Raw genomic sequence first — 27,290 nt, forward strand, 5'->3', positions numbered from 1 at the left:
GGAAATGAGCATAAATATATAGTATCTTTGTCACACAAAGGAGGTATTCTTTTTTTTCTTAGTCTACCAATTTTTAGCAGATAGTGTACTTAATTTTGTCAACACTCAGACCAAATGGAGATAGCCAAACAAATTTTATTTTGTGACTTAGGCCTAGTCCCTCATTCTGAGCTTATCACAGTAGCATGGGGGTATTCTTTTATGATTAGGTTGCAAAAAAGGTTATCTGAAGTTTTATCTTTCTGTCTAAAAGCCCTCTCCACTCCCTGGACAAAATTCCTTGCTGCAAAGTCTCCCTCCGACACCTCGGATTTTGCTGACATTATTCAAGTCCTGTACGATTCCAGGCACAGTTTCTAAACATTTTCCATGCGTCTCGAAAGAACCCTATGATGGAGACCTTATTGTTATTTCCATCTTACGCACGAGGAAACGTAAGCGCCGAGAAGCGAAACCACTGTTCGAGTTCGGCGAGTGGCAGAATTAGGACCCGGACCCCAGACGGCCTGACCCCACAGTGTGCTCATGGCCACCACAGCCAGATCCCTGGCTGCAATCACAGTCTTATCACCTGCCACCCAGGTGACCTTGGGCAAGTCGCTGAACTTCTCTCAGTTTCCTCCTCTGTGAAGTGAGAGTAACAGTAGAAACAACAATCCGGACCCAGCAGCGTTGATGCAAAACACTGTGTCTGGCGTGAGGTAGACATACAATGAAATGACAGCTTACGTTTCTTATAATGACTTTTATTTACTTAACGAATATATATTAGAGAATGCCTCTCTGCCAGACACGATTCTGGGTATTTGGCAAACAGCACTGCCCTCACGGAACTTCAGTTACAGTATATCCAAAGTGATTTAAGATTAGATTATGCTACATTACACTCTGTGACGGCCTCCCAATCCGTTGTCTGCACTTCTGAAGTTTGAAACGTTCTGAAAACCCAAAGGTAAGCTCATTTGGTACTAAGACCTGACCTGAACTGCTGGGAGGTCCTTTGGAGACTTTACTGATTCCAGTTAGCATAACCACTTCTTCATATTCACTGCAGAAATATCATTGAATGCGACTACGAAGAGCTCGCCCAGGGCCCACTGGAGGGGGTATTTAGCACTCCCTATAGCTACCATGTTGCATTTTGAAAATCCAAAGTGTCTCCAAATCCAAAGCATCAGCTCCAGGGGTTTTGGATAAAAGGTGTGGTTCTGTGTAATCTATAATGATATTAGTTTATGCTAGAAATGAATCACATAACACTCTAGTGTGATCTAACAGTGCGATCAATTTGTTCTCTCAATTGGAATGCAAGTCACTTGAAGGCCCTGACTTTTCGTGCTCATCACACTGTCTCCTACAGTAACTGACATGCTCCCAAGTCCCTAGTGGCTTCTTGGTGATCATTTTACTCAAATTAATTATCTCCAAGAGCGTCCTCCTTGATCCAAGATATTTCAGTCCCCTGCAGGGCTACTTTCCTCAGATGAAAACATCAACATAACCATCATCTTCCAGCCATCATAGGGTGAACGGGCTGGGCAGACCATTGGAAGGGCTGCCCTTGACTTGCATTTCCCTATACCTAGAGATGATTTCCTATCTCAAATCAAGTGTTTGGCCTTAAATATCTGAAAAGAAGTTGCTTTACCAGTAAAAACACGTCAGCACATCTTAACGATTTTTCTTTCACCATAAGGCTTACTCAAAACGTTTTTGGCGAAGAGCACAACTATGGCATTTGCTCAAACGGTATGGAACTATGTTTCTTTGAGGTTTTTGCTCAAAGATGGCCCCAAGATGTGATGGGATCTTTGGCACAAGGCACAAGACACTAATTCCTGTCTCACACTTCAACCACGAGGGCTTCCTTATGTTTCTGGAACTGTTTCATCTTGTCAATTGTTTTGAGTTCTATGTTAGATTACAATGTGCTGGCATTGCAGGAGATCGCAAAACTGCCACAAGCAGTTTCCAGAAACCAGAAATAAGAACAACGACTTACGTCACCTTGCCATATATTTCAAAGCACTTTCACATATATGATTTATGAAAAATTTCCCCTCAGCTGACTTCCCCAGGTCAGCCTTAGGTTGCCATTACCCACACAGGTATCTTCATCAGTGGCGTGGAGGACAACGACCTTGCACGATTTTATGATTTGATTATTATAAAGGAAGAGAGGGGACAGCTGGGGTTTTCAGCCAAGCCAGTGTGTCACCTTCTGATTTCTGTAGGTTTCTTGTTATCGCTCCCTGAACCCACAGGACAGACGCCAGAAAAATAATTCAGTAGTTCTGGCTCTTGATGGACACACCCTTCTTTGATGGGAAAAAGCTCACTGTTCCAAAGGCTGCTTTGGCTGTCTTTCAGAGTCAGGCTAGTGTCACCGACAGAATGTAGCTTTAGCACACTACATCTCGCAGTGCAGGGCCATGCACGCAGGAACACTGAATACACTTATTGTGATGATTGACAATGACGACAGGGCAGGTACTCAATAGTTGCTGATGGACAAATGATGGCAGCTAACCTAAATGGCAACACCACCCTAAAAGCTCCTCTTGAAAAGGTACGTAGATCCATGCAAACTCCCAGATAAAATGTCTGGAGTAGGAAATTATGTGTCTTTGAGTTGTGTAAGTCTTTTGGAAGGCAAGTGTGCCTGGAACAGTAGGGAAGAACGTGTAAGTAGTTGTTCTGGGTCTTCCCTGCCAAAGGAATACCACTGACCCAAGGAGATAAGGCCAAGGCCATACCCACTATGGGGAATAGAAGTTATTGTCTGTGTAAGGAAGCCACTGCCATTAGTCTAACCACCAGTGTTCTGGTGGGAGCTAGACCAGTTACGTAATTTGCAGAGCCCAGGGCTAAATGAAACGCAGGCCCTTTGTCTATAAATCAAGTATTTCAAAACGTTGACAGCAGAGCACCAAACCAATCATGGAGCCCTTGTATGGAGAGTCTGTGTGAAGGTCCAGTCCACTTCCCGGAAGCTGACCCTGAGTACGTGCAATGGTGTATGTAAGTAATCTTATGGTTGTCCTTCCTGTTCCCTGTACTTGGTGGGCTCCTGGAGTCCTAGAAAGCTCTGAAGGTAGGCAGAACTAATCACAAGAGGAGGAAGGATGAAGCCAAGTGTTACATTGGCTCCACGTGAAACACATCCCTCAATTAGAAACGGATAGTGAGCAAGAGAACGCGAGGGATTCCTAGGTGCTTGAGGCTAAATGTTGGCCTTGCTAATCAAGGGAAAAGGTGACATTGGGGTTAACTTCATGTGATGGGACACAAAGCATGTTACCTCCATGTAAGCAGAGGCTCGGTGAAGAACTAGGAACACTTTGGGGCTCAGGAATAATTATCCTGGGAGGCAGACCCCAGGGCCCCCAGGACCTGCAAGCACGGACACGTGCTGTCAGTGGCAGAGTCACATATCTGCCACTTTAAATTTATTTGGACTTGATTTAGTTCCCTTTATAGGTAGGATGAATACAGGATGCCCAGTTAAATTTGAATTTCAGACAAACACGAAATAATATTTTGTGTAAGCATTTCCCAAATACTGCATGGGATGTAATTATACAAAAGACAAAAATCACTTGTTGTTTATCTGAAATTCAAACTTAACTGGGCATCTTGTATTTATTTACCATATCTGGCAACATTACTGTGGATGGGTTCTTGATAGGTTCCCCCTCCATATTTTACCAAGTTCTGTATGAAAATGCCAGCTTCTCCCAGCTGAGCTCAAATTTGGGAGAGGTGACAGTATCACACCACGGAAGGAAGAGGCCATGGTGATGCCACAAGCTGCCCGCGTGGAAGAGAAATCCAAACGAACTAAGCTGTGGAGACGTCTGTGTGCATATCCTCACCTGGGCTTCTCCTTCAATTTCAACTCCCCCTGTACTCTAGAATCACCAGGGGTGGGGGTGGGGGTGGGGGTGGGGGTTAAAAACATCAATGCCTGGGGCGCCTGGGTGGCTCAGTCAGTTAAGCTTCCAATTCTTGATTTCTGCTCAGGTCATTATCTTATGGTTTGTAAATTCAAGCCCCACGTCGGGCTCTGTGCTGACAGCAGGGAGCCTGCTTGGGATTCTCTCTCTCTCCCCCCCTCTCTTTCTGCCCCTCCCCTGTTCACATGCTCTCTCTCTCTCTCTCTCTCTCTCTCTCCCTCTGTCTCTCTCTCTCAAAATAAATAAACATTTAAAAAACATCAACACCAAGGTCTGGTCCCCTAGACAGCCTAACTTAATTGGTCTGGGAGGCCCGCTAGGCAGGGCGAGTTTTAAAGCTCCCCAGATGAGAACCATTGCATTAAAACCTCAGTGGGTCACCTAATTTGGTTTATCAAGGGAAGTCACTGTCAGACCCTAAATATATATGTATCCTCCAAATCCAAGGGTAAGAAATGGGTTGGATGTTCACTTTAATATCTACAGGCATGACTGGGCTTTCTTTCTTTCTTTCTTTCTTTCTTTCTTTCTTTCTTATTTCACATAAAGCACTAAAAGCATGAAGTTAGGTATCCAATCCCAGTTGTTCTCAGACCTGGGTGCCCATCACATTCCCTGTGAGATGATAAACCCCTGGAAGTTGTGTCTCCTGTCTCCGTATCTCTTTAAAATGCCCAGCAGCACTGGGTGGATGTCAAACACTTACGTACTGAATTAACATTGGGATCATCAATACAGCATCTCAAAGCCTATACCCAGGGATCAGTGAAACCCACCATTTGAAGTTAAAGGAGCACAAGAGAGGTAACGAGAATACAGGACATCAAGGTCACCGAATCCATGGTCAGAAGCTCAGCGTGACAGGAAGACGTTAACTTTGTATTTCCAAAACAACGGTGTTTTCTGGACACAGCAACAAATGCAGTTTCTGAATCCTTTGGCATTGATTTCGGCCTTACTATGAAGGATACGGCACAAATTCTGATTTCTGAGATGGCAAAAGACGCTCGTGTTTGAGCTAAAATATCTTGCTTTCTCAGAAGCTTATGTTACTTTGAGTTCGGGCCCTGCACCTACTCTCCCATTCACAAGAAAAGAGAACCATGAGATTGTGTGAAGTGGGCTTCTGTCCTGGGAGCACCTGTGCTGACCACACATTCTGTTTCACACCCTTTGCCTGGCCTGGGCCCTGGGGTCATTTCTTCCCTCTTACAGTAGCAGGAAGTTCTGCAGGAATGGTTAACAGTGTAGACAGAAGGCCCAGATTGAATTCTGGTCGCGACAATTATTAGTTCTATGACTTCAGGAAAGTCACAAAGCCTCCTTGGCCCTCAGCTTCCATATTCGAAAAAGGAACATCATATAAATACTAAAGCTAAGAGACTTCTTTCTTATTGGCAGTGAACACACGCACACACACACGTACACGCTCAATCACCGGTGGACAGATGTACAGACTATCATATAAATACTAAAGCCAAGATTAGGGAGAAAAAGTGAACAGAACTCAATGTTAACAAGGATACTAAGAGGCATTCTTAAACGTTGCTTTTTTTTCCCTTAAAACGTATGTTGTGAGTGCAAATTAGCCAATAGGGTATTTCAGAAAGTAAACTGTTAATGGATTATAAGGGTCTTAAAAATATTAAAAACCTCATGAGAAATGTTATGTCTGACATCAGTGCTAAGGGGAACAAAAACCGAGATGGACAAAGATACCCATTATGCTGCTATTTTTAATAATGAAATTGGAATTTTTAAAATGTCCAATACTAGGAAATGATTAAATAAATTATGGTTTATTCACAGGAGAAATATTACAGACCCATGAACACATTAATTTATAAGAAATGTTAATTCCATAAAGAAACTTTCATAGTAAACTGTGCTGTACCTCTAATAGGAAATAAAAATATTTATATGCAATATTATTTCAACTAGGTAACAATTACATACATAGAAAGGTACTTGGGAGAAAAAGGTAAAATATTTCTGGGTTGGCAGCATTACAGGAAATTTTTATTTCTTTCTTTATACTTTATATATTTGTTGAAAACACATTACCAGTGTAATTTTTAAAATCTCTTAGGAAAAGAAGCAAACACAGAATAAGGGCACCAGAATTAGTTCATTACCACTGGATGGTTCTTTAAAAACTTTATCTTCTAGTGCTGGAAAAAGCTTTGGGGATTCAATTGCTCCTACTTGAAACAGGGTACGTGCATATTTGCAGGAGACTCTACCTTAATTCTAGCACCTTCTTTCTCTCTTGATCACTAAGAACAGCTCAAAGAAGGACGAAAACAAAACAACCCAAAAAAACCCTTGGGCTGCTCAGTCAAGCAAGACAGGGAGGAAAGAGTGGAACAGAAAGCCCCTATCTGGCTCCGGCTTCTCAGATCTACTCATCTGGGGATTGTGTCTGTGGCACTTCCGACCAACATTTCTAAAGTTTAAACACTCCTAAAGACCCCATAAAACCCTGCCTGATGACATGGTGTATAACCTTCCAGGCACAGGACACTACACAAGAGCATGAAGGTAACTGGGGATGGGCAGGGACTCAGTGAGGCTTGAGCCCAGGGGGGGCATGAAGGCTGCACAGGGCCGAGTTGGAAAAGGGGAGGAAGGCCAGATGACAATGGGCCCTGAATGGCACACAGTCTCCTAGCCAGCAGCTGTTGCCAGTCACTCTTGAGTTTCCGTGTTCACCATAATTTTACACGAAACCCCTAAAGTCTTAAATCTAACTGCGTTGCGGGCTTGGTGATGAGTGTCCACCGTAGGGTGAGTGTTCCCTAAACCACTCCTATTCCAGAGCAGTGACAGCCATAGTGCAGCTTTGCCCCCCGGTGTTGTTGATGGCATGTTCCAAAAACTTGCTTGTGTTTTCCCCTCTGGTAGATGAGAAACAAAACACTCAGATTCAGTGAGAAAAAAACATTCTTGCTATCTGTTGTGGGTAGGCAGGTGGCCATCCAGGAGTTCCTGAGGCAAAAGAAAAATGCAGGTCCTAGTGGAGAGGATTAAACTACCCCATCCGTCAAAGGCAAAGAGAGAGTCACAAATCCATGAACACTCCCAGAAGGTGTCTGATGGCTCCCACCATCTGTCTTGGAATGTCAGAAAGATGCATGTGCAGGTCTTTGAGACACGCTTACGATCACAGCTTCTTCTTACACCCAGTGTGCAAATGGGAGGACACCTCCGGTAGGGCCAACAGAATGAATATGTAACAAGTCAGACCCCGAGAAGAACATGAGAACAAAACTGGTTTGCAAAATTGCTCAATTTATAGGAAACAAAGCCATTCTAAGCTGTTGGGTGGCACATCCTGGGGCAGAAATCCATTCGGGAGGGGGGATCCATGGAGTGAACTTGCCCTCAGATGTACTTTGACCATTACATTGTTTACAAAGAAAAAAACTCTACATGATCTGCCAAGCACTTTAAAAATTGAGACATTTTATATAAAAATACTGATCTCGGGCTTCTCTTTAAAAAAATGAAATGGACAATCCCACAGAATGCTCCACGCTTTATCAGCAGAAAGAAAGAAGGACCCTCCCTTGGACCGGCCATGCAATGTCCCCAGGAGCCCAATGCACTGATTTATATATTTTCCTCGCTCTCAGTTTGCAGTCCTCAAATCACAGATCACACAAGTAAATATAATAACTAAATATCTCACTCTTCTCCAGCATGTAGAAGAGACAGACATTTGCTTTCTTCCCTCTCTTTGAACTTTGCTAGCCAAAAAAAAAAAAAAAAAAAAAAAAAAAAAATCACCCAATTAAAAAGAATTGTGTTATTCTTTTTAAAGAAACAAAAATCATATTGAGTTAGAAATACACCGGGGACAATTCTACTTTGGGGGAGGGGTTACTAATGAGTCCATCTGAGCTCTCTTTGGAATGGATAAGAGAATTCATCTGTTTGGAAGGGTAGGGTGGCAAGAGATTTGTCTCACTAGAAAATCATCCCCTGAAGCCTGAAGCTCCATAACTGCAAGCAGAATTAGGGGGAAGAAGCAGATCTATGGAAATACAAAATTTCCCTGTCATAAAAATAAATCCTCCAAGATAAATTTTTAGCTTCAACATAGAATGAAGTTATAGCTTTTTGACAAATGATGTTCTGGGTTGTCATGACAACCGGGCCCCGGTAGAGGTGTGTGTAAAGAGGCCTGCCCATAAATCAGAACATTTGAGGAAGGGGTTAAAACAAACATTTCTAGACTATTCCCAAGATTTAGTGCCAAAAATGTAATTATAGACATTTGTATCAGTCTGCCATAAAGCATGACAGCTCCAATTTTGCAAAATGTTAATTAAAAAAATCTATTAAACCCACGTCCCTCTGAGAGAAATTAATATCACACCTAAGGTTGGGAGTCAGGCAACTCAGAGGCTGTGAAAATTGGACGGCCAAGGAGAAAGGGAGGCTTAAAAGCAGACTAATCCATGAGCAGTTTAGTTAAGAGTTTGGGCTAGATTCTGACCCTCGGGAGAAGTACCAAGGGCCAGACGTCGTCCTCGGAGGCTTTCCAGAAGCCTGAGACAGCACAAAAAGTAATCAACGATTTGGAGATGGAATTAGAAAGGAAAAGCTGATAGATGGAGGTTAGCTCACCTGCAAATACAAGGATGAAGCACCAAAGAATCATTCAATGCGGGAGGATGTAAACAGCAAGCGGTAACCATTAGCAACTTCCAGCGAAGGGAGGAACGATGAGAATTGTGAAAATCGGACATCAGAAAAATGCTTCCTAAGGTAAAGGTCATGGTATTTTATGACAGGGGTCACAAATCAGAGGCCTGCAGGCTACACTGAGTCAAGGGACAAAGGCTGTCTGGCCCGTACAATGTTCTTTTAAAAATGTACGGTCTTTGCCAACTTTTAAAATTCATGAGACTGCTCATGAAACTCTGGCTTCTTCTCTTTAAAATGATGACCCAGTGATTAGGCCTGGGGCACCTGGGTAGCTCAGTTGGTTGCGAAACTGACTTTGGCTCAGGTCATGATCTCACGGTTTGTGAGTTTGAGCCCCACATCAGGCACTCGGCTATCAGCACAGAGCACACTTTGGATCCTCTGTCCCCTTCTCTCTCTCCCTCTGCCCCTCCTCCACTTGTGTTCTCTCTCTCTTTCTCTCTCTCTCTCTTAACAATAAAAAAATAATTAAAAAAATTTTTAAAGACCGGAGTTTGAATTTTAAAATAAAATAAATAAAATAAAATAAAATAAAATAATGACTCAGTGATAGGCCTGGATTCCCACATGGACAACTGGAGCCAGGTTCACAGAACAGAAGCTCTTGAGGACGAGGGGTTTGCCTAGTTCAACCCTGTGTCCTCAGCACCACAGCACAGGGCATAGAGTACCCAACACCTTCCAAGTTGAATGAATGATGACTTCATTAAATACCTGGCTGAATGAATGGATGAGCAGCTGCTGCCCTCTTTAAACAAGGACACACTTCCAGGAGGCTCTCCTACCCAGAGCGTTGTCTGCCTGGACGCTAAAGACAGTTGAGTTTTCCACTCTGCTCTGTGCAGTAAGTTTTCTTTAGTTGAGACACCATGTTGCCTCTTGACGTGAATTCCCCATAGAACCCACTCTAATGGCCATATATGCGGGCCACTGAAGCAAAATGACAGTGCAGTCATATTCTTTAAGGATATTAAAGAATAGTTAAAAAAAAAAAAAGAAGGTCTTCCTTTAAAGGTTTGGCACCCTCGTTCATCCTGCAGGTAGAAAGCTCTACCAAAGGACTTGCCGAAGTCTCTTCCCTTGCTTGAACAAAGCAGGTACTTCTTACAGGTCTGAGCAAACACTGAACCTTTTATAAGTGCTAGTATGACTAAAGGCCATGTGATTGGTCTCTTTTACCTTCATGGCCAGAGATTTAAACTTTTTTGTTTTTATTAAAAAAAAAATTTTTTTAGGTCTATTTATTTCGAGAGAGACAGCAAGCAGGGTAGGGGCAGCGAGAGAGGGGACAGAGAATCCCAAGTAGGCTCTGTGCTAACAGCACAACGTGGGGCTCGAGCTCACAAACCGATGAGATCGTGACCTGAGCCGAAATCAAGAGTCAGACACTTAACTGACTGAGCCACCCAGGTGGCCCAAAAATTAATCTTACAAGAGGGAATGAGGACATAGCGACATAGGAAGAAGGCTGTGCGAAGACAGGCAGGGACTGGAGTGGAATGTCTACAAGCCCAGCAGCCACCAGAAGCTAGGAGAGGCCTGGAACGGATTTTCCCTCAGACTCTCCAGAAGGAACCAATCCTGCCACCACTTCTGGCCTCCACACTCTGAAAGGATACATTTCTGTTGTTTTCAGCCACCAAGTTTGTGGTCCATTTGTTAACAGCAGCTCTGGGAAGCTAATGCGTCAAAATCCTCCAGGTTGACGTACTAAAGAAGTCCCCAGAAAACTTAGCCTGTTCTGTTCACGGGGCGGGGGTGGCAGAGGGAGGACTGGGCTGCATTCAGGACCCTAACACTTTGCTGACCTTCCTCACTTCAGAGGCTCCCTTTTTCTGATCAAGCCTGAGGCCTCAGCTTTGTCCAGAAACATTCTCACATTGCAATAGAAGTGAACTCAACTAAGAATTATAGATATTTCATTCTTTCCTCAAAAGCACATGAGACCTCAAACAGGAATGGTGTGTGCCCCAGTGCCTTGGATAGATGATCAAATACAGCCCAACACTGTTACGGGACTATAGGTAAAAAGGTGTCGCTGCCATGTGGGCAGCTCTGGGGAAGCTTCTAGATGGGAGGCAGGAACACAGTTGGACTTTGGAAAGGTACTCCAGTAATGATAATCCTCACAATGTTATTATTTATGGAGCACCTACAACATGTCCCAGGCTGTTCTGCCCACTTGCTATACTTTTCCCATTAAATTCTCCCAGTCACCCCACAAGGTAGATAACTGCTGCCCTTGTTTCCCTGAGGAATCAGGGACTTGGAGAGCGAAGTGCAAAGTCCAAGGTCACGCATGGGAGGACTCAGAGGGTCAAACTAGGTGCGGTGAGCAAGTTGGGGAAGCACGGAGGTGGTGGGGAGGCATGGTAGAAAAGACGGGCTGGAGGAAGAATGTTCTGGGAGCTTGAAACCCCATCTGGGGAGCGGGGACTGGATCTACGTAGCTACGTGAGCTGCCAGAGCAGAATGAGCCCAGGACCGACTAGCTCAAGTCTGTATTTTGGGAGGGAAATGACTCACAAAGTTGGCAAGCGTGGTGAGAAAGGTGAAGCCGGTCTGCCCCTCTCAAATACAGGCGGCCTGAAGGAAGGCAGCGGGGTGGGAGTGCGGAACCCCAGGCAGGCTTGAGAGATTTCAGGGAGAAAGACGTGGTGGCTTGATTTCAGGACGGCACACAAGAAGCAAAGGCAAGGAAGGTGTCCTGGCTCGGCTGGAGGTTTGGAAGGACCAGCGAGGTGTGAGCCACAGCACAGGACACAGGGCAAGGGCTGTGTGGGCAGACATGGCAGATTCAGTTAAAAAAAAAAACTGATCTTGGGGTGTCTGGGTGGCTCAGTTGGTTAAGCGTCCAACTTCGGCTCAGGTCATGGTATCACGGTTTGTGAGTTCAAGCCCCATGTCGGGCTCTGCACTGACAGGTCAGAGCTTGGAGCCTGCTTAAGATTCTCTCTCTCTCACTCTCTCTCTCTCAAAAGTAAATAAATAAACATAAAAGTAAAACTGATCTTTTTTGTCTCTGGGACCCTCAAACTCCAGGGATGTCCCTCAGATGATTCGGTAGCTTCTGCCTTTTCTCCCCACCTGCTGGATTTCTCTCAAGGGGAACAAGTTGAAGCTCAGAGGGTGTATTTTTCAATTTTTTCCCAACGTTTATTTTCAAGAAAGAGAGACAGAGACAGAGAGACAGACAGAGTATGAGCAGGGGAGGGGCAGAGAGAGTGGGAGACACAGAATTTGAAACAGGCTCCAGGCTCTGAGCTGTCAGCACAGAGCCTGACATGGGGCTCGAACTCACAAATAGTGAAATCATGACCTGAGCCTAAGTTGGTTGCCTAACCGACTGAGCCACCCAGGCACCCCCAGAAGGTGTATCTTTAAATGAAACACACGAACAGTTTTAAACTCTCCAAAGGAAACTGTGCACTCTAGGTGTGAATCATGCAAGATGTACAAACCACTGACCTATTTCCCAGAAAGATCCACCTCACCAGCAGCAGGGCGGCCACGTCTTGTAGGTCCAGAACTCAGCATTGCAGCACAGGGAATCCCCAAGCTCCACCCACATCTCAGATGTGAAATCCGCAAATTCAGTAAAGAGAAAGAACTTAGAGCGGGGAGCTGCCTCCAGCTTTTGGTTGCCCAGGCTGAGCTGTCTAGAACATTGCTGGTTCCAGAGCTCCTTCCTAGCTCCTAACCACCTGCCCTTCCTCGTCCAGAGAGCCATGCCATCCTAGAGAAAAGATGAGCTGGGAGTGGGGTCCAACACACAACTAGTCGGGGTCTGAGATAATCTGAATTCTGCACATCGATCTCATGAAATAACATCTGAGAAGAGTCAGTAGGCACTGGACTTGACTGGAATCAGAAGATCAGGGTTTGAATTCTGACTTGATATGTGGTTCTCATTACCACTTGGCTTGGGTAAACCCACCACTCTGGAGGTAGGCTGTACTAGGCTCTGTTGGGTCCACCGCCGTCCCTGCCAGGGTCTCCTTCCTGGAGGACTGCCCTTAAACTACTGGAGCCTATTTTTGCCTCTTTTGACCCTCATCCAATGGCTGGTGGGTGCAAGAATATGAAAGCCCAGCTCTCAGATTTCTGGGGTGCAACTTACACTCCAGAGTTCTCCTTCCAAGAAACTAGGCCTGAAATCATCTTCCTGCTTAGCCAACCATTCCCAGTCCTGCCTTGTCCACTCCCTCCCCAGGGTGCCCTGGAGCACACCCTTAATAAATCCTTCCTCTGTGAATCTTCATCTGTGTCTGCTTCCAGGAAGCCTGGCCGCAGACCAGCATCTGCTCAACGATGCTGTGGAGGAACCGTATCTTGAGAGCGATGAGCAGAACATCCAGCAGAAGGGTCACAAAAGGCAAAATTTGGCAAAAGGCATGTTTAGTTTGGCTCACAGAGGCTGTAAAAAATGTGAGGGGTCTTGCCAGCATGTAAAAACTGGGAAATGTCACAGAAAAACCCAGATCTCCCCTGGTTTTGGAAAATCGGATTTGGTGGCTCTGAGCCTGTGGTCTGACACAGCAAAGAGGTGGGGCGACCGGGGGGTGGGGTGGGGTGGGTGCTCTACCAGTGCACGAGCCAGTCCCCACCAGGCCACCTACCCGCCTGCTCCTACATGACCTATCTAGGTCTCTGTAGCCACTGGAGCGGCCAAACCATGGTCGAGCACCCCGAAAGTACTCAGCAAAGCCTGTTCAACCTGAACAAGACATCATTTTTCTTGAAAGCAACTGAACCGTGGGAGAGCAGGGGTGGTGAAGAACCGATAAGCAGATGCATGGCTCCCATCCACCGTGAGCGCTTTCCTCTGACCTGGCGAGGTGTGGACGTGCGCTGCCATGAACGCTCTCCTGAAAGAAGGCGAACCAGGAAGGAGAGCTGCCATGACAGGAAATTCGAGGGCGAACACAAAAGGAAAGGAAAGGAAAGGAAATCACTTGCGGTTTGAGCATGCAGGCGAGAAAAACAAAAACAGATCTTGGTTTCAGATGCCGTTTCGCGTTTTGCCATAAATAAAGGGACGGCTACAGCTCAAAAGTGGCATTTTAAACAGTTCAAAATGTTGACCTGCCCGGTCTGTGTACTTCTTTTTTTGTTTGTTTTGTTTTGTTTTACAGGATGATCATAGTCGAAGCCTTTTAAACCAAGATAACTGGTAGTAAGTGGCTTTAGGGAAGCAGGGGTTCCCTTGAGCACTGGAACTCAACCATCCAGGTGAGTGTCTAGGTCACTGTCATTTATAGGGAGATGGGGAGTAGTGCCTAGCAAGTGCATCGGTTAAGTGGAGGTCAGATGAGGCAGCACCTCTTGTCCCAGAGCATAGTTGACCAACGGTCGCACTATACCCTGAAGCCCACAGGTGCTCTGAAACCCATTCCCTCACTTGCACACGGTCCACACTCCCCATGGGCTGCTCCAGTACCAATGACTGGGTGTCGGACCGCATACTGAGGAAGACCCAACCTGGGAGCCAAGGAGCTCCTCTGATGACTGACTTGGCTCCACGACTCCCCAGAAGCCCTGCCCACACTTCTGCAGGGCGAGGGGAGCCTAGGGCGCTGGACCTAACTTCCTTCCCTCGCTCACATGAGGTGTACTCGCACTGCGGCCTGCTGCCCCCACAGCCTTCCCCAGCTCCTTTCCCATCTTCTCTCACACAAGAGTTTCTCCTGATTAGAATCCTGGCAGCTTCAATCCCATCTTGGCATCTGCCTCTCAGAGGACACGTTCCACATTTGAAAATTCCTCCTGCCTATATTCGGCAAAATCTGTCAACTCTACCCAATGATCGAGGCTCTCAACTTCTGTGTAGTTACATGAATCTGAAGAAGCAAGTACTTACAATGAGAACTGAAAATGAGCAGGCTTTAAGGAACTGTATTAGGAGTTAAGAGAAAGAGGAAAAGAAAAAGCAGGAAGAGGAAGAGCAGGGAGGAGAAGAAGGAGGAGACAAGTTTTTTTCACTTATTCCATTTTGACAACTTTCCACAAAGGAAATGGGCAGGGAGGTGCCCTGAACCACCACCTGCTCCCACCTCCAGGAAAAACTCTCAGACGTTCTGTGTTACCTGTCCTGCTCCAGAATGCCATCTGTTAAACTATTTGGGGATCAGATGTGCAGTGCCTTAGAACATTGCTGGCCAGGAAGCCCTTTGTGGCCACAGTGGAGACTGCAAGACTCTCATTCTCAATACCTCAAACCCCAACATCTCCAATTGTCATTTGGTGGAAAAGCAGGGAAAGGGAAGTACACTGCCTGTATGAGATACGTAAAACGTGCCTTACAACCAAGAAAAGAAAGAACACAGCTACACACACACACACACACACACACACACACCGGCACTCTTACTCTGCTAAGAGGGTTAATGTTAAAAGGAAACCTTCAGGCTGGGTATTTCATAATTCACAGCAAAATAGAAAAGAGAGACAAAATCAGCAGCATCGTTTATAAGCCCTGGAAAATGGAAGTTTCCAAGCTGTCATAAATAAGGATGGAAGCATTTGCCAAGTCAGAAATTTTGCCAAGTTTGAAATCCACTCAATCCTTACATCTTGGAGCTCAGAACGGAACACCAACCTTTTGGGATTTGTAATCATTTCTTCTCCGCGAAACTTCTTGCTATTTATAAAGAAGTAAAAACAAAAAGCAAAAAATACAATATGGAAAGTTTTTAAAAGGAGCTGGTTGGGAACATTACAGCACGGTGCGCATTGGGAAGGCAATAATGGTACAGATGGTGTATGTACTGGGATTAAATTCCTATTTAATCAAACAGGGCTTAAAGTATGCAATATTCTGTGTGTGTGTGTGTGTGTGTGTGTGTGTGTGAAAGAGAGACAGAGAATTATTGTGTCTTTCCTTGCTGGTACCTCTCTCTCTCTCACACACACACACACACACACACACACATGCACACACACACACAAGCACACCATGTCTTTACTATGCAAATACTTCACCCAACTGATTCTACATTTTTAATGTGTGAAAAACAAAGAGAGGTCAAAGCATGTTTCCACGTGTATTTGGCTTGTGCGGAAAGGGCACTACAGAAAAAGTAGAAAGTAATTATTTTTAACATAAAAGGGAAAGGGGGCACCTGAGTGGCTTAGTCAGTTGAGCATTCGACTCCTGATTTCAGCTCAGGTCATGATCGCACATTTCATGAGTGGGAGCCCCACATCCGGCTCTAGGCTAACAGTGAGGAGCCTGCTTGGGACTCTCTCTCCCTCTCTCTGCCCCTCCCCTACTCATGCAATCACAGCATCAGTATTATAGATGTTACCATCACACCACAGCCCATGAGGCCAAAGATGGCATCTGTTCTGCTTATTGTGGTAGATCCTCCCATGCTAGGCTCATGGTCTGACCTACAACTGACGCAATAAATATATACCAGATTTGGAATAGACCCGATGTAAGATGAAGCAAGATAATGAAGAATTTAGTCTACGTTTCAGTTGGGGTCATGTCAAGGAAAAAGAACTCAGTGCTAGTGGTTTAAATGAAGAGATGTGGGCACAATGTAGAGAGGTGTGAGCAAGTTAAAGGGACACACAAGAGACAGTAAGACCCTGGAGACGGACCACAGTGGGAAGGCTTTCCCCTCCACAAGGATAGAGGGGAGCAGATGGAGAAAAGATGGAGCCTGTCCGGCAGGACTGCAGATGCACAGGGATGAGCCCTGGTCGGGACGGACCTCGCCGTGTGGAACAGGGAAGATACACCCCTGCCCCTCCCCTCCACCCGACACCTGCTAGTCACCCCGCTGGTCAAACGCTCAGGGGAGCCAGCACACCACCACCCCAGGGAGTAGAACATGGCATGCAATTTCAGTGTTTACTGAAGGAGGGTGAGGGACAGGCAACTCCCCCCCGCCTCCCCTAATCCAGGAGCCTAAGTAAACAGAGAGAAAATCCTTCAAGGGAGTAATCTTTGCAAAGACTGAAGCATCCCAGTAGTCCACACCTTAGTTCATGTAAAAACTCAGGGCTCCTGCATGGCTCAAGTCAGTTAAGCATCTGACTCTTGACTTCAATTCAGGTCATGATCTCTTGGTTCTCGAGATCGAGCCCAGAGTCAGGCTCTGCACTGACAGCACAGAGCCTGCTTGAGATTCTTCCTCCCTCTCTCTCTGCCCCTCCCTGCTTGTGTTCTTTCTCTCCAAATAAATAAATAAATATTTTAGAATTAAAAAAAAAAAAAAGAAAAAAACCTGAAACACCCCCCAAAGGCAAAGCAGTGCTGGTGACTCTACTTCTCACCCCGGCTCAAATGTCTTTAGTGAAATGGCATGAACTTACCTGAAGCCTGATGCTAATCTTTAAATCAAGCAGCCACGGCCTACATTTTTATTTAGCAATTCAGCACGACTAAACACCGTACGATGAGAATTATTAAAAAGAAATGAAAAGGTGTCAAGCACACAAGAGGTCTTTCCTTTCCTCCTGGGAAACACAATCAATATTTTAAAAGAAGTGGCTGGGGAGGGGGGAGGACTTACTGTTCATTAGTTTATGATTGCACAGAGATTTTAATTCAGTACACACAGGCCCCGGGGGTCTTGTGCCGTGTGACAGGGGGCTTGACCAAATGACCGGGAAACTAGTGCATGCCCTTAGCAGTGTCTTTCAGTCACTGGCTGCCAGATGAGATATTTGGGGACCGGAACATCCACAAGACTGAGCTACTTAGACGCTGTTCCGCCTCGCTGTGTTTCAGAGGCTAGAAGGCGCTCGGGCCTCTTCTGCCACTTGTTCCAATGTCTGGATGCTCTACCTGGAGGTGGCAGGATGCTGCGTCCTCAGACAAGCTCCCCTGCCTCACCCCCACCTCCACCCCCACTGAGGTGGATTCCCTCGCTGTTACTCATCCCAGAGTCAGGACTGCTCCAAATGAGCCGTGAGCACTCCAGTGCGAGAGCCATGAGAAAATGCATCTCGGAACAGTCAAAACCAATAAATCCGTCCTCGGTTACAATGGATGAAACAAACATGCGCTGGGCTTGCACTGGCTGATCAGCAAGGAACCCCTGCTTGATGCAACTTCTCTGTTTCATAAAGTAATATTTAGAAAACGTGTGCAACTCCCTATTGTGCCACACAGTTCTAAGTCGAGATTTGCACAGGCTTTGTTAGTCGCACATTTAAATAGCAGGAGGCTTACTGGCGTGGCAGGTGCCTTCACGATGTCATGGGTTAACCTTAAAATTCTGCTTTTCCATGATAATAATCTCTACTCAACCTCTAGCTCCGGTAGGAGTGACCGCTGGGCACTTGCAGGGCCCCGAGGGTGCCCCAGGCACCTCTCTGGCCTCACCCCAGCCCCAGCGCTGCCCAAGGGTCCATACAGGGTAATCGTTTCAAGTTCCAGATCTGGAGCCAGCCTGGCGGAGTTCAAATCCTGGTGTTACCACTCATTAGCTGGGTAACCTGCAGCAAGCCCCTCAATCCTGCTGTTCCTCAGTTTCCTAACGTTTAAAATGGGGAGAAATATTAGCATTGGCCTCACGGGGCCATTGAGAGGATCACGAATCAATCCATGCGGCACTTAACCCAGTACTTGGCACACAGGGAAAAACCGATACTAGCTCACGAGTACTACCATTTAGATACTGGGGTCAATGTCACTTTACAACGTGGAACACAACAGCAATGGCAAAAATGCCTTAAATCAAGTGCTGGTTAAGATTTCAGCACCACTTATTTAAGATGATTTAATAAGAAAAAAAGCCCAGATGACAAAATATTTTTGAAGAAATGAAATTGTATTTCTTCCAACATGAAGTAACTCCAACCAGGCCAATCATGCATTCCTGCTAGAGCTCCTACGAGAAACTACCTCAGGAAGTAGACAAGCGTAATCTTGTTTGTAACTCATTGCATGCAAACCCTTGTCTCCAAGGCTTAAGGGAACTCGGAACCGATCCTTTCTTTCACACAGTCTCTCAGCCACTTCATTTCCAAAGATTTTCAAATGGATAATTGAAAGTTAACGTTAACGTAGACCCCGTTCAAATGATCCAAAATTCTGAATTAACAAAGTAAGAGGCAGACCATATTGGGGTATGATCTTCAACGTTTTTTCTTCCAGAATCCTCAAACAATAGACTGTCACTCCAACTCACCGAACTATCATAATATAGGTCCAAACAAATTGTACTCTCTTATTTTATCAAAATAAAATCTGGAAAAAATACATGTGCAAGAACTGCCTGGGCAGAGTGAAGGCTCTAGGAGGAGAATCACTGTGACTCTGGAGACAGATTCACAGCCTGGACCACATCCAGAATGACCCAGTGAGTGAAGTTCCCTTCCACTGGACTCCATTATTTGCACCCACACAATCACCATATGGCCAACACATACAGATGAGTTGGGATTCCGGGGCACATACTGAGGGATACTGAGCATAACTGAACACCCAAGTCCATCAAAATATTTTTATTAGTGACACCAAGTGCCGCCCACATCAGAGCCCGGTGGGTGGGGGTTATTAACATTATCATCTCTGGGCGCCTGGGTGGCGCAGTCAGTTAAGTGTCCGACTCTTGACTTCAGCTCAGGTCAAGATCTCACAGCTCATGAATTCGAGCCCCACCTAGGGCTCTGGGCTGACAGCATGGAGTCTGCTTGGAATTCTCTCTCTCCCTCTTTCTCTGCCCCTCTCCCCCACTCATACTCTGACTCTCTCAAAATAAAAAAATAAACTTAAAAAAAGTTTTATCAGGGGCGCCTGGGTGGCGCAGTCGGTTAAGCGTCCGACTTCAGCCAGGTCACGATCTTGCGGTCCGGGAGTTCGAGCCCCGCGTCGGGCTCTGGGCTGATGGCTCAGAGCCTGGAGCCTGTTTCCGATTCTGTGTCTCCCTCTCTCTCTGCCCCTCCCCCGTTCATGCTCTGTCTCTCTCTGTCCCAAAAATAAATAAACGTTGAAAAAAAAAAAAAGTTTTATCAGCCCGTGAGGAACAGAGCCATGAAATATCTTTCCCAAGGTCAGGTAGCTTGTGAGTGTAACTGGGATTCAAATCTGCACAGTCTGGGTTCATTGCCTACTGCCTCAAATTATTACACAACCTCCAAATCTCCAATGAGACCTGTTTAGAAGGGTATTTAGAAAAAGTACACATCACCAGCACTAACCAGGCTCTCAGAAGAGGTCAGTGCACTTGGGTTGATGAGACATCAAGTCACACTGGATTGGTTTTTCCAGTCCCCAAGTCTTCAGTGCACAGCAAAACCCATTAAAGGTCACCAGAAGGTGAAAGCAGACTCAAACGAATCCGAGCTGGGGTCCTACAGACCTTCCCTTTCGGTCCTATCCTAAAAGGGAAATGTGAAAAAGAGACGATCCAGGGGATGGAGGCAAGAGGACTGTGAGCTGTGGCCACCGCGCTCACAGCTGTGGTTGGATGGCGTTGTACCTCTCTGTGCACTTGGCTTCCTCTCTGTTGCCTCCATGAAGGCACAAGCCATCGTATTCATCTGGCTACAAAGTCACCGAGAATGGAGGGACAGAGCACTGAGTGTGTCCCCTTGCTGGGACCTGGGCCATTCCAAGTTCTTAAAATACCAAAGGGCTTTCCCACAGAATGTAGGTTGTTTTTTTCCTTCTCTCATTCCCTTGAACTTTGTTTGTTTTCGAGGATTGCCTCTTAGCCAATGAAAACATATCCAATGTAAGAATCAGTACACAGTAAATGTATAATTCACATTGATGGGAATTTTAAAAGTCCCTTTTGAGGGACAGGAGATGTATTCCAGGATTTTATTAGTGGGTCTGGGACTCCCCCAAAACTCTGAGTGACGTTTCTCACACTCTTTCTTCGGACACCTTTAGCCTTGAACGTTGCCAATGCCACACGGGGTGACGGTATGTGTTTGAGGAAGGGAGAGGTATGTAAGGCCCTACACAGAATGCAAGACACATGGAGATGAATTATAAAACTTTATTGGCTTGTTAAAAAAAATGAATGAATTCAGCAAGTACATTTATGGTCTATCCACATTGTTAAAACAGCACTTAAAAATAAAATAAAAATGATTATCCATTATTTACAGGAAACGTGAAAAAATGACTTTAAAACCTGGAACATTATGGGGAAAAACGGGGCATGCTGATGATTCACAGACTGCCTATGGATTACAGCAATACAGCAAGTGGATGTGAACAGGAAGTGAATGAAACCCGAGGATTTTTCTCTCTCTGGAATGTCTTGTTATTTTTCCCTTTTATTTTCTTTTTAACCGTATTGGGGTATAATTAACAAGTGAAATTGTAAGGTATTTAAAGGATACAACGTGACGCTTTGATATACCTATACATCCTGAACAGAATCTTGCTCTTTTATATTTGATTACGCTCCACTCATAAATAGACTGTCTTAAAATAAAGGGGGCGAAAATCTCCGCTCTTTTCCTTTTCCTGCATTTTTTTTTTTCCGTGAAAACTAAGGATTCAGACACAGCCAGTAGCAACCCATCTTGGGTGTCCGCTAATGACCATCCCAAGGCCCTACTGCAGCATTAGCCTGAATTAAAACCAGAGTGATCTCCCTGTCAGAATCAGATGGCCGGGAGGGTCCCTTGTCCCTGATGACCGAAACGAGGAAATGGGCCAACTGGAGTGGAAAGCCGCCTTCTGTGACAACTGTTTTCGTGTCACTCTCTGGGTTGGGAGTTCTGTTCACTTAATTCCGTCTGGCAGCACCCCACAGAAAGTGATATTCTTGCCCTGTCCGGGAGAGTCCTTAGCCCTCCCAGGGGCCCTTGAGTAGATCTGACGTGGCCGGTGGGCACCGTAGGTGTGTGAGCACAGCAGATACACTTAATCAAACGGTGGCCTCCGTTCCGGTTTCCTTGGAGTCCAGTCTGCAGGGGCCCAGGGGGCCTCACTGACCCTGGCCTGACAGGAAGGGCACAGCCCACGTGGCCCGACGCAGCCGCCCGGTGAAGGCCTTGCATGACACAGAGTCCCGTCTTTCCAGTGACCCCCCCCCCCCCCAACCCCGCCCCGCCTCTGCACCTGGTCTGGACAATGCAAGACAAAATGAACATCTACTGCCGGGTGAGGGGACTGGACGAAAACCAAGGAGAAGTTCTAGGCAGAAAGCCTAACAGTGCAAGAGTGCCTCATCCCGCTCCGCGGTGGCACGAGAGAAGTTACTTCAGGCCCCGTTCGTGTTTGTTCCCATTTTGCAATGAACATAAAAAGCGTGTGCGAAGCAACCAAGAAAGCAAATAAAACCAAGCCCTCCTGTCATGGAGTCAGTTTGGATTGCTAGAGGGACAGAGAAGTCAGGGGTTTTAAGCAGATCACGAGACCAGACAAAGGAGAGACAAAGCAGGTGCGCCTCCCTCACGCTCGCCCTCGCACGGGGCCCTGAGCTGACTTCCTGCCTGTTGGCCTTGAGCCGTTTGCTCCTCAGACTGGTAACCATGGCCTCTGCCCTGCGGGAGGCAGAACCTGGAGCCCTAACCACTCTGTGTGACCTTCAGGCCAACCCCCAAGGTGCTCTGAGATTCGGGGTGGAGCTGGGACTGTGTCCTTCTCGTCTGTGCCCCCTACTTTTGGAGAGACACTCAATGGGTCAAAAATGAAATGGGTCTGGACTGGAAGACCAGGAGTGAAAACCCCAGAATCGATGGTCTCTGAAGTATGTGAGGATTCATTTTTTCCTCTGAGGAAATTCACCTTCCTTGGCCTCAAACCAGGGTCATCGGGGATGCCAGTGGGAGTAGTTTCTTAGTCTGTCCCAGCTGCCTTACAGGCTCCCAGGGGGACGCCATTCAAAGTACGGACCCTGAGCCACACCTCTTGAGGTGGCACACCTGTTTTCCGTTTACCATTGGCCACACGGGTACGTTAAGGACCCATGAACGGGGCTGTGTACTTTCCCACCTGAACCCAATTACCCCCAAGTGGGCCAGGCGACATGGAGTCACACTGGTGACATGGACTGTCACACTGGTGACAGTAGGCGATGTCAGATAAAACAGGAGGAAGGGCTTGCTAGGTTGTCTCTGGCCACGCAGAGGCGGGGCCAATCGGGATGGAGGGAAAACAGTGCCGTAAGAGAGTCCCAGGCAGGGTTACAGAGCCAAGGCCCTAGCTGGTGGAAGTGGCAGGAGAGCCCCACAGGTAAGTGACATGCCGGGGATCACTGGGGTGCTAACCTCAATGATGGGAAAGCTCTCAGTGGCGATGCCAAGAAGTGCGTTTGCAAAGGAAAGGTAGTAGGAAACAGTGAGAGAACAATGATGTCGCTTTAAGACGAAAGTAACAAACGGGCAGCCCACAGTTGTTTTGTTGGCCTACATAATGTTTTAAAAATAACTGAGCCAACTTTTTAAAAATAGGGACATTTCACATAAAAAAAAAATACAGACTTCAAGTTTCTCTTAAAGAATCAGAAGACTGGGGAGCCTGGGGCCACATTCCCCGGTCAGCAGGAGTCGGCTGAGGCTGGGTGACCGCCGCCTCTCTGCAGGGATGGGTGTCTGCTCACCCAGCAAGTGCCCTTTACGAAGGGTACCTGCCTGGCGCTGAAACGCCAGGTCCTTGTGGGGGCGGGAGGCAACAGACTCGATTTCAACAAAAATGCCTCTTGTCCTTTTCTAATGCTGAAAAAATACATGATACGTGTCATTAGGAAGCTGTAAAAAGATTTCTTGTAGGAGACATAAAAAAGCAAAGGATGAAAGAGGGTTGGTCTAGAGTATAGAAATGAGAAGATATGTCACTGGCTGTGGTCTTCGGGGATTAAAGAAAAATGAAAACCAGGAACACAAGAACCATATGAAACAATTTTCTAATAGCCTGCTGTTTTCATCGTTCCCTAGGAGATGTCAACTGCTCTTTGATATATTAAATTGCCTTATCTGTCCACTTCTCTACATTTTAAAACAAAAATCTACCCTGGAAATCTTCTAGCTTTTGAGGACAAATATTCTTTTCTTTTTTCCCTTTCAGTCTGGGCAATGCACAAAATAGTCCTTAAACAATTCATTGCCTTTTTCTGGTTCCACAGAATCAAATAGAGAAGGTTTTTTGAAAAAATAAATAAATAAAGCTTGCACCGAATGGCCGATATTTAAGAATGCTTGGTGTACTGCTCGACTCTCAGTGTGAGTTTCCTTTTTCTTGCAGGGTTCGTGATTTCTGCAATTAGCTGGCCTTTTTGCAAATCAACAACTTTGGGAAAGATCAAAATCTAAGTAGTGACAGGAACTGTCATTCAGCAGCGAGCAAGAAAATGGGAATTCAGAGACTATTCAGGTCCCCCTACCCCCACCAAGGGCCAGCTGCTCTCCCGCTCAGATGTGTCTTTGGAAAGAAAACTTTTGAGAACAAGCAGCCTGTGTATGTTTTGAAGAAACTGCCCCTCTTTCAGGCATGGTTAAATGCTGTAATCCATAGGACTCTGTGAAATGTCTGTGCCAAGCAATAACATATTTAGTGGCTAATGTAAAAGATAACAGTATAAAATATTCATCATGGATCATCTTTTTATATCAGTTGGTGCCTAAATGGATCCTGGTTTATTAAGATTAACGCCTTGGTTACACAGGATGCAAAACAGTGTTTCCAAACATGTTGGACTAGTTAAAAATCTATAAATCCTTAAAGCTGAACTGCAAAACTTGAGTAACTATTTCCAAAGAAAGATTTTGTTTTGTCAAACGTCAATAAGTTTCCAATCCAGCCATGGCATCTATGAGCATGCCTTAACAGTCAGAGCTGATTGTATTTTTAAGCAAAATGGTCCAGGCCTGGCTCCCGAGTCCCCCTAAGAAGAAAAGTGTGAGGTGAGATGGGGCAAGGGCAGCCAAAGTTGGCCGCAGGACAGGGATGCTACCTGGCAGATACGGACCAAAGGTCACTGCAATGGCCAGATGAGTGACACAGGTGTCCGTGCTAGGACTAAGGCTGGGGCACAGGATTCTATATCTCCAAGGCTACCCTCTCAGCAATGAGGCTGGACATGATAAACCACATTCTCATTACCTCTGTGCTGCTGGGGTCAGGAAGAGCCTTCCTGCCCATGAAAACCAGCAGTAGTGTAGGATGTAGTAGGGGACTATCCTTCTTAGAATATGGTCTCCTGCTCCCAGCAGGCCAGCCATTCTGCCCGCAGACCTTTTCAGAGTAGAAAAGCTGTAGTTCTGTCATGGGAACAGCATGAGATACTGCGGCCTTCTCACTAGGAAACTTCTAAAAAGCAGGTGGATCGCAGGGGGCGAATAAAAGGACATACGCACCATCTGTGTCTATTTCACTCTTTCAGTTATCCTGAAACTGACTATGCCTAACCTAAATCTATAGCCCCCTACCGCAGAGCTGCTTTTTATTTTTTTTTCTGCCTGCTAATAAACTTTACAAAAATCATTAGCGTTGATTGCATGACTCTGGACTTTTATTGCCAGTGAAGGGAAGAACCTCTCAGTGGGGTCACCAGGTCCCCACAGCGATGCCCTCAACTCTTTTAGTCCACTGCGCTGTAGACGGAAAAGTGAAACTTTCTGAATTCAGTTCTCATGAAACGTCAACAGAAAACGATGCTAACCTACGTGTTAGATGGAGATTAGGCTGTTTAGTGTGTTCTTATACCTGTCCCTAAATTTAGATTTTTTTGTTTTTAACTTTGCAGTTCACCTTTAATCAACAGAAACAATAAAAATCAATACATTTCCGGTATGGTCAAACCAGCACACCTTTCAGAAGAGATGCATGATCCAATGGAATTCCATTTCAGTTTTGTATTTGAACAATTGTAAGAACAAAAGAGAAGCATGAATTTAAGATGTTTTCTTGAGTGTTTGCTTAGCTGCCTGTGAGCTGCCTTTGCAATGGTGCTCCCCAAACACAGCTCACAACATCTGCAGGCTTCGTGTGGTACCTCCTGCAAACACCACGCATGTCTACCAGAAAACCCCAGCTACGCGGCACCTCCCGGGAGAAGCCAATGCCCGTCCCAAGAGTCCAGCTTACAAGGCAGCATCAACCAACAAGCACCAACCGCCCCCTTCTCTGTCTTTTCCTTTATTTCAGCTACCCATCCAGTGGGATCTTATGAAACAAAACAAAACCTAAAAGAAACACAAAATAAAACATAAGTCATGCTCAAAACAAAAGTCAATGAAAATTAACATACGAGTATAATCACTTTTAAAAGAACATAATAAATAATCAAAATCAAGACACAACATGGAATATGCTTTAAAACATAAAGTAACATATGATAACAGAACAGAAATTGGGAGAAAGTGTGCATCTCATTATCAAGCCACTTAGTTTTAAACTTACAGAAAACACAGGAAAGATATGCAAAAGATTTCTGCACACAGTTCCCACCCACAATGGTGTAAGATGTTAACATCTTAATTTAAGGAGGAAAAATCTGTGTACAATATAGATGACCCCTGGAGAATTTTAATGTATAGGGGAAAAAAATAAAACTCAACAACAAATATCTACCCAAATCCTGATTTTCTTTCCCCACTTACTTTCTCCAAATTATTTCCAAAATATCTTGTTTAATTACTCAGCCACCAGATCAAAGAACTGGCTAGTTTTAGTGTGAAATACTGGGCCACACAAAGGTTTATATTCTTTTTCAGGAATCTTAATATAAAAAATTAATTGCCTAAATTCAATAGATCATACCATATACATGACATGCAGACATAGATAGATGGAATATCTATTATATAGCATATGATATACAGCATACAACATGTGGTATATTACATGTGTATATATATTGCATATATAAGACATATAGTATATATATCATATATTATATATAAAATATATAATATATAATAATTAATCTTGCAAACATTTATTGAGCACTGACCAAATAGTAGACACCACAGAAGATGATACAAAAATAAAGAAAATGGAGTTCCTTGACCTCAAATACTTAATTGCCCCACAGATGAAAAAAGAATGAGTAAATAGCTTGCACAATAAATAACAGCTAATCCGCTTGGTATCAGGTGTTCTTCTAAGCTCTTTGTCCACATTAGCCCTTTTAAGTTCATAATAACCCTATGAGGTGGGTTCTATTAACACCTTCACTTTATTGATGAGAAAACTGAGGCCCTGGGAGGAAAGCAGCTTGCTTGAGGCCCAACAAGTGTGTGATGGAAAACAGACTCCAACCCAGAAGCTCTGATTCTGCAGCCACTGTATTGTGTCACTGCAGAGAGGACAAGATCCCTCCTACTTGACCAGGAACACCCAGCAAGAACAGGGGAGATTCATTACATACAATTCTGTGTGTAGTCTGCACGAATCTTCATCAGATCCCTAAGTGGCAAAATAGATGATGGTACTGTAGAAACCCCCAAGACGTTTTCAAGTTCAGCTTTGGAAGGCACTTCTAAACCCAACCCTCCAGACTCTGGATCTTCCTCACCCTGGTGTCTGATCTGCCAAGTGCTGGTGTCATCTGCCTCCAGAGCTGTAATTACCGCCACCAATCTGCATCATCATTTACAACAACCCTAAAAGAGTCTACAGAGCTTAATTTCCATGGCGCTTCTCTCTCCTGCCCTTCCAAGTCTCAGGAAAAGCTCTCAGTGCAGACGCCAAACATT

At 45.3% G+C, this 27,290-nt stretch overlaps 1 protein-coding gene across 2 annotated transcripts in view; it reads right to left on the bottom strand.

Moving 5' to 3' along the window:
* Positions 1–27,290, bottom strand: part of NTRK2 (neurotrophic receptor tyrosine kinase 2) — a 332,930-nt gene that overhangs the window by 176,590 nt on the left and 129,050 nt on the right. The window contains exon 14 of one of the 2 annotated variants that reach the window (XM_047831134.1): positions 21,714–25,775. The exons of the other annotated variant lie outside the window; for it this stretch is intronic. Within the exon in view, the coding sequence (XP_047687090.1) occupies positions 25,738–25,775 (38 nt within the window). The 3' untranslated portion in view covers positions 21,714–25,737. Of the gene's footprint in view, positions 1–21,713; positions 25,776–27,290 lie in introns of those variants that run through there. 2 annotated transcript variants of the gene reach the window in all.

This window comes from Prionailurus viverrinus, chromosome D4, assembly GCF_022837055.1.
Source record: "Prionailurus viverrinus isolate Anna chromosome D4, UM_Priviv_1.0, whole genome shotgun sequence".
Classification (NCBI taxonomy): domain Eukaryota; kingdom Metazoa; phylum Chordata; class Mammalia; order Carnivora; family Felidae; genus Prionailurus; species Prionailurus viverrinus.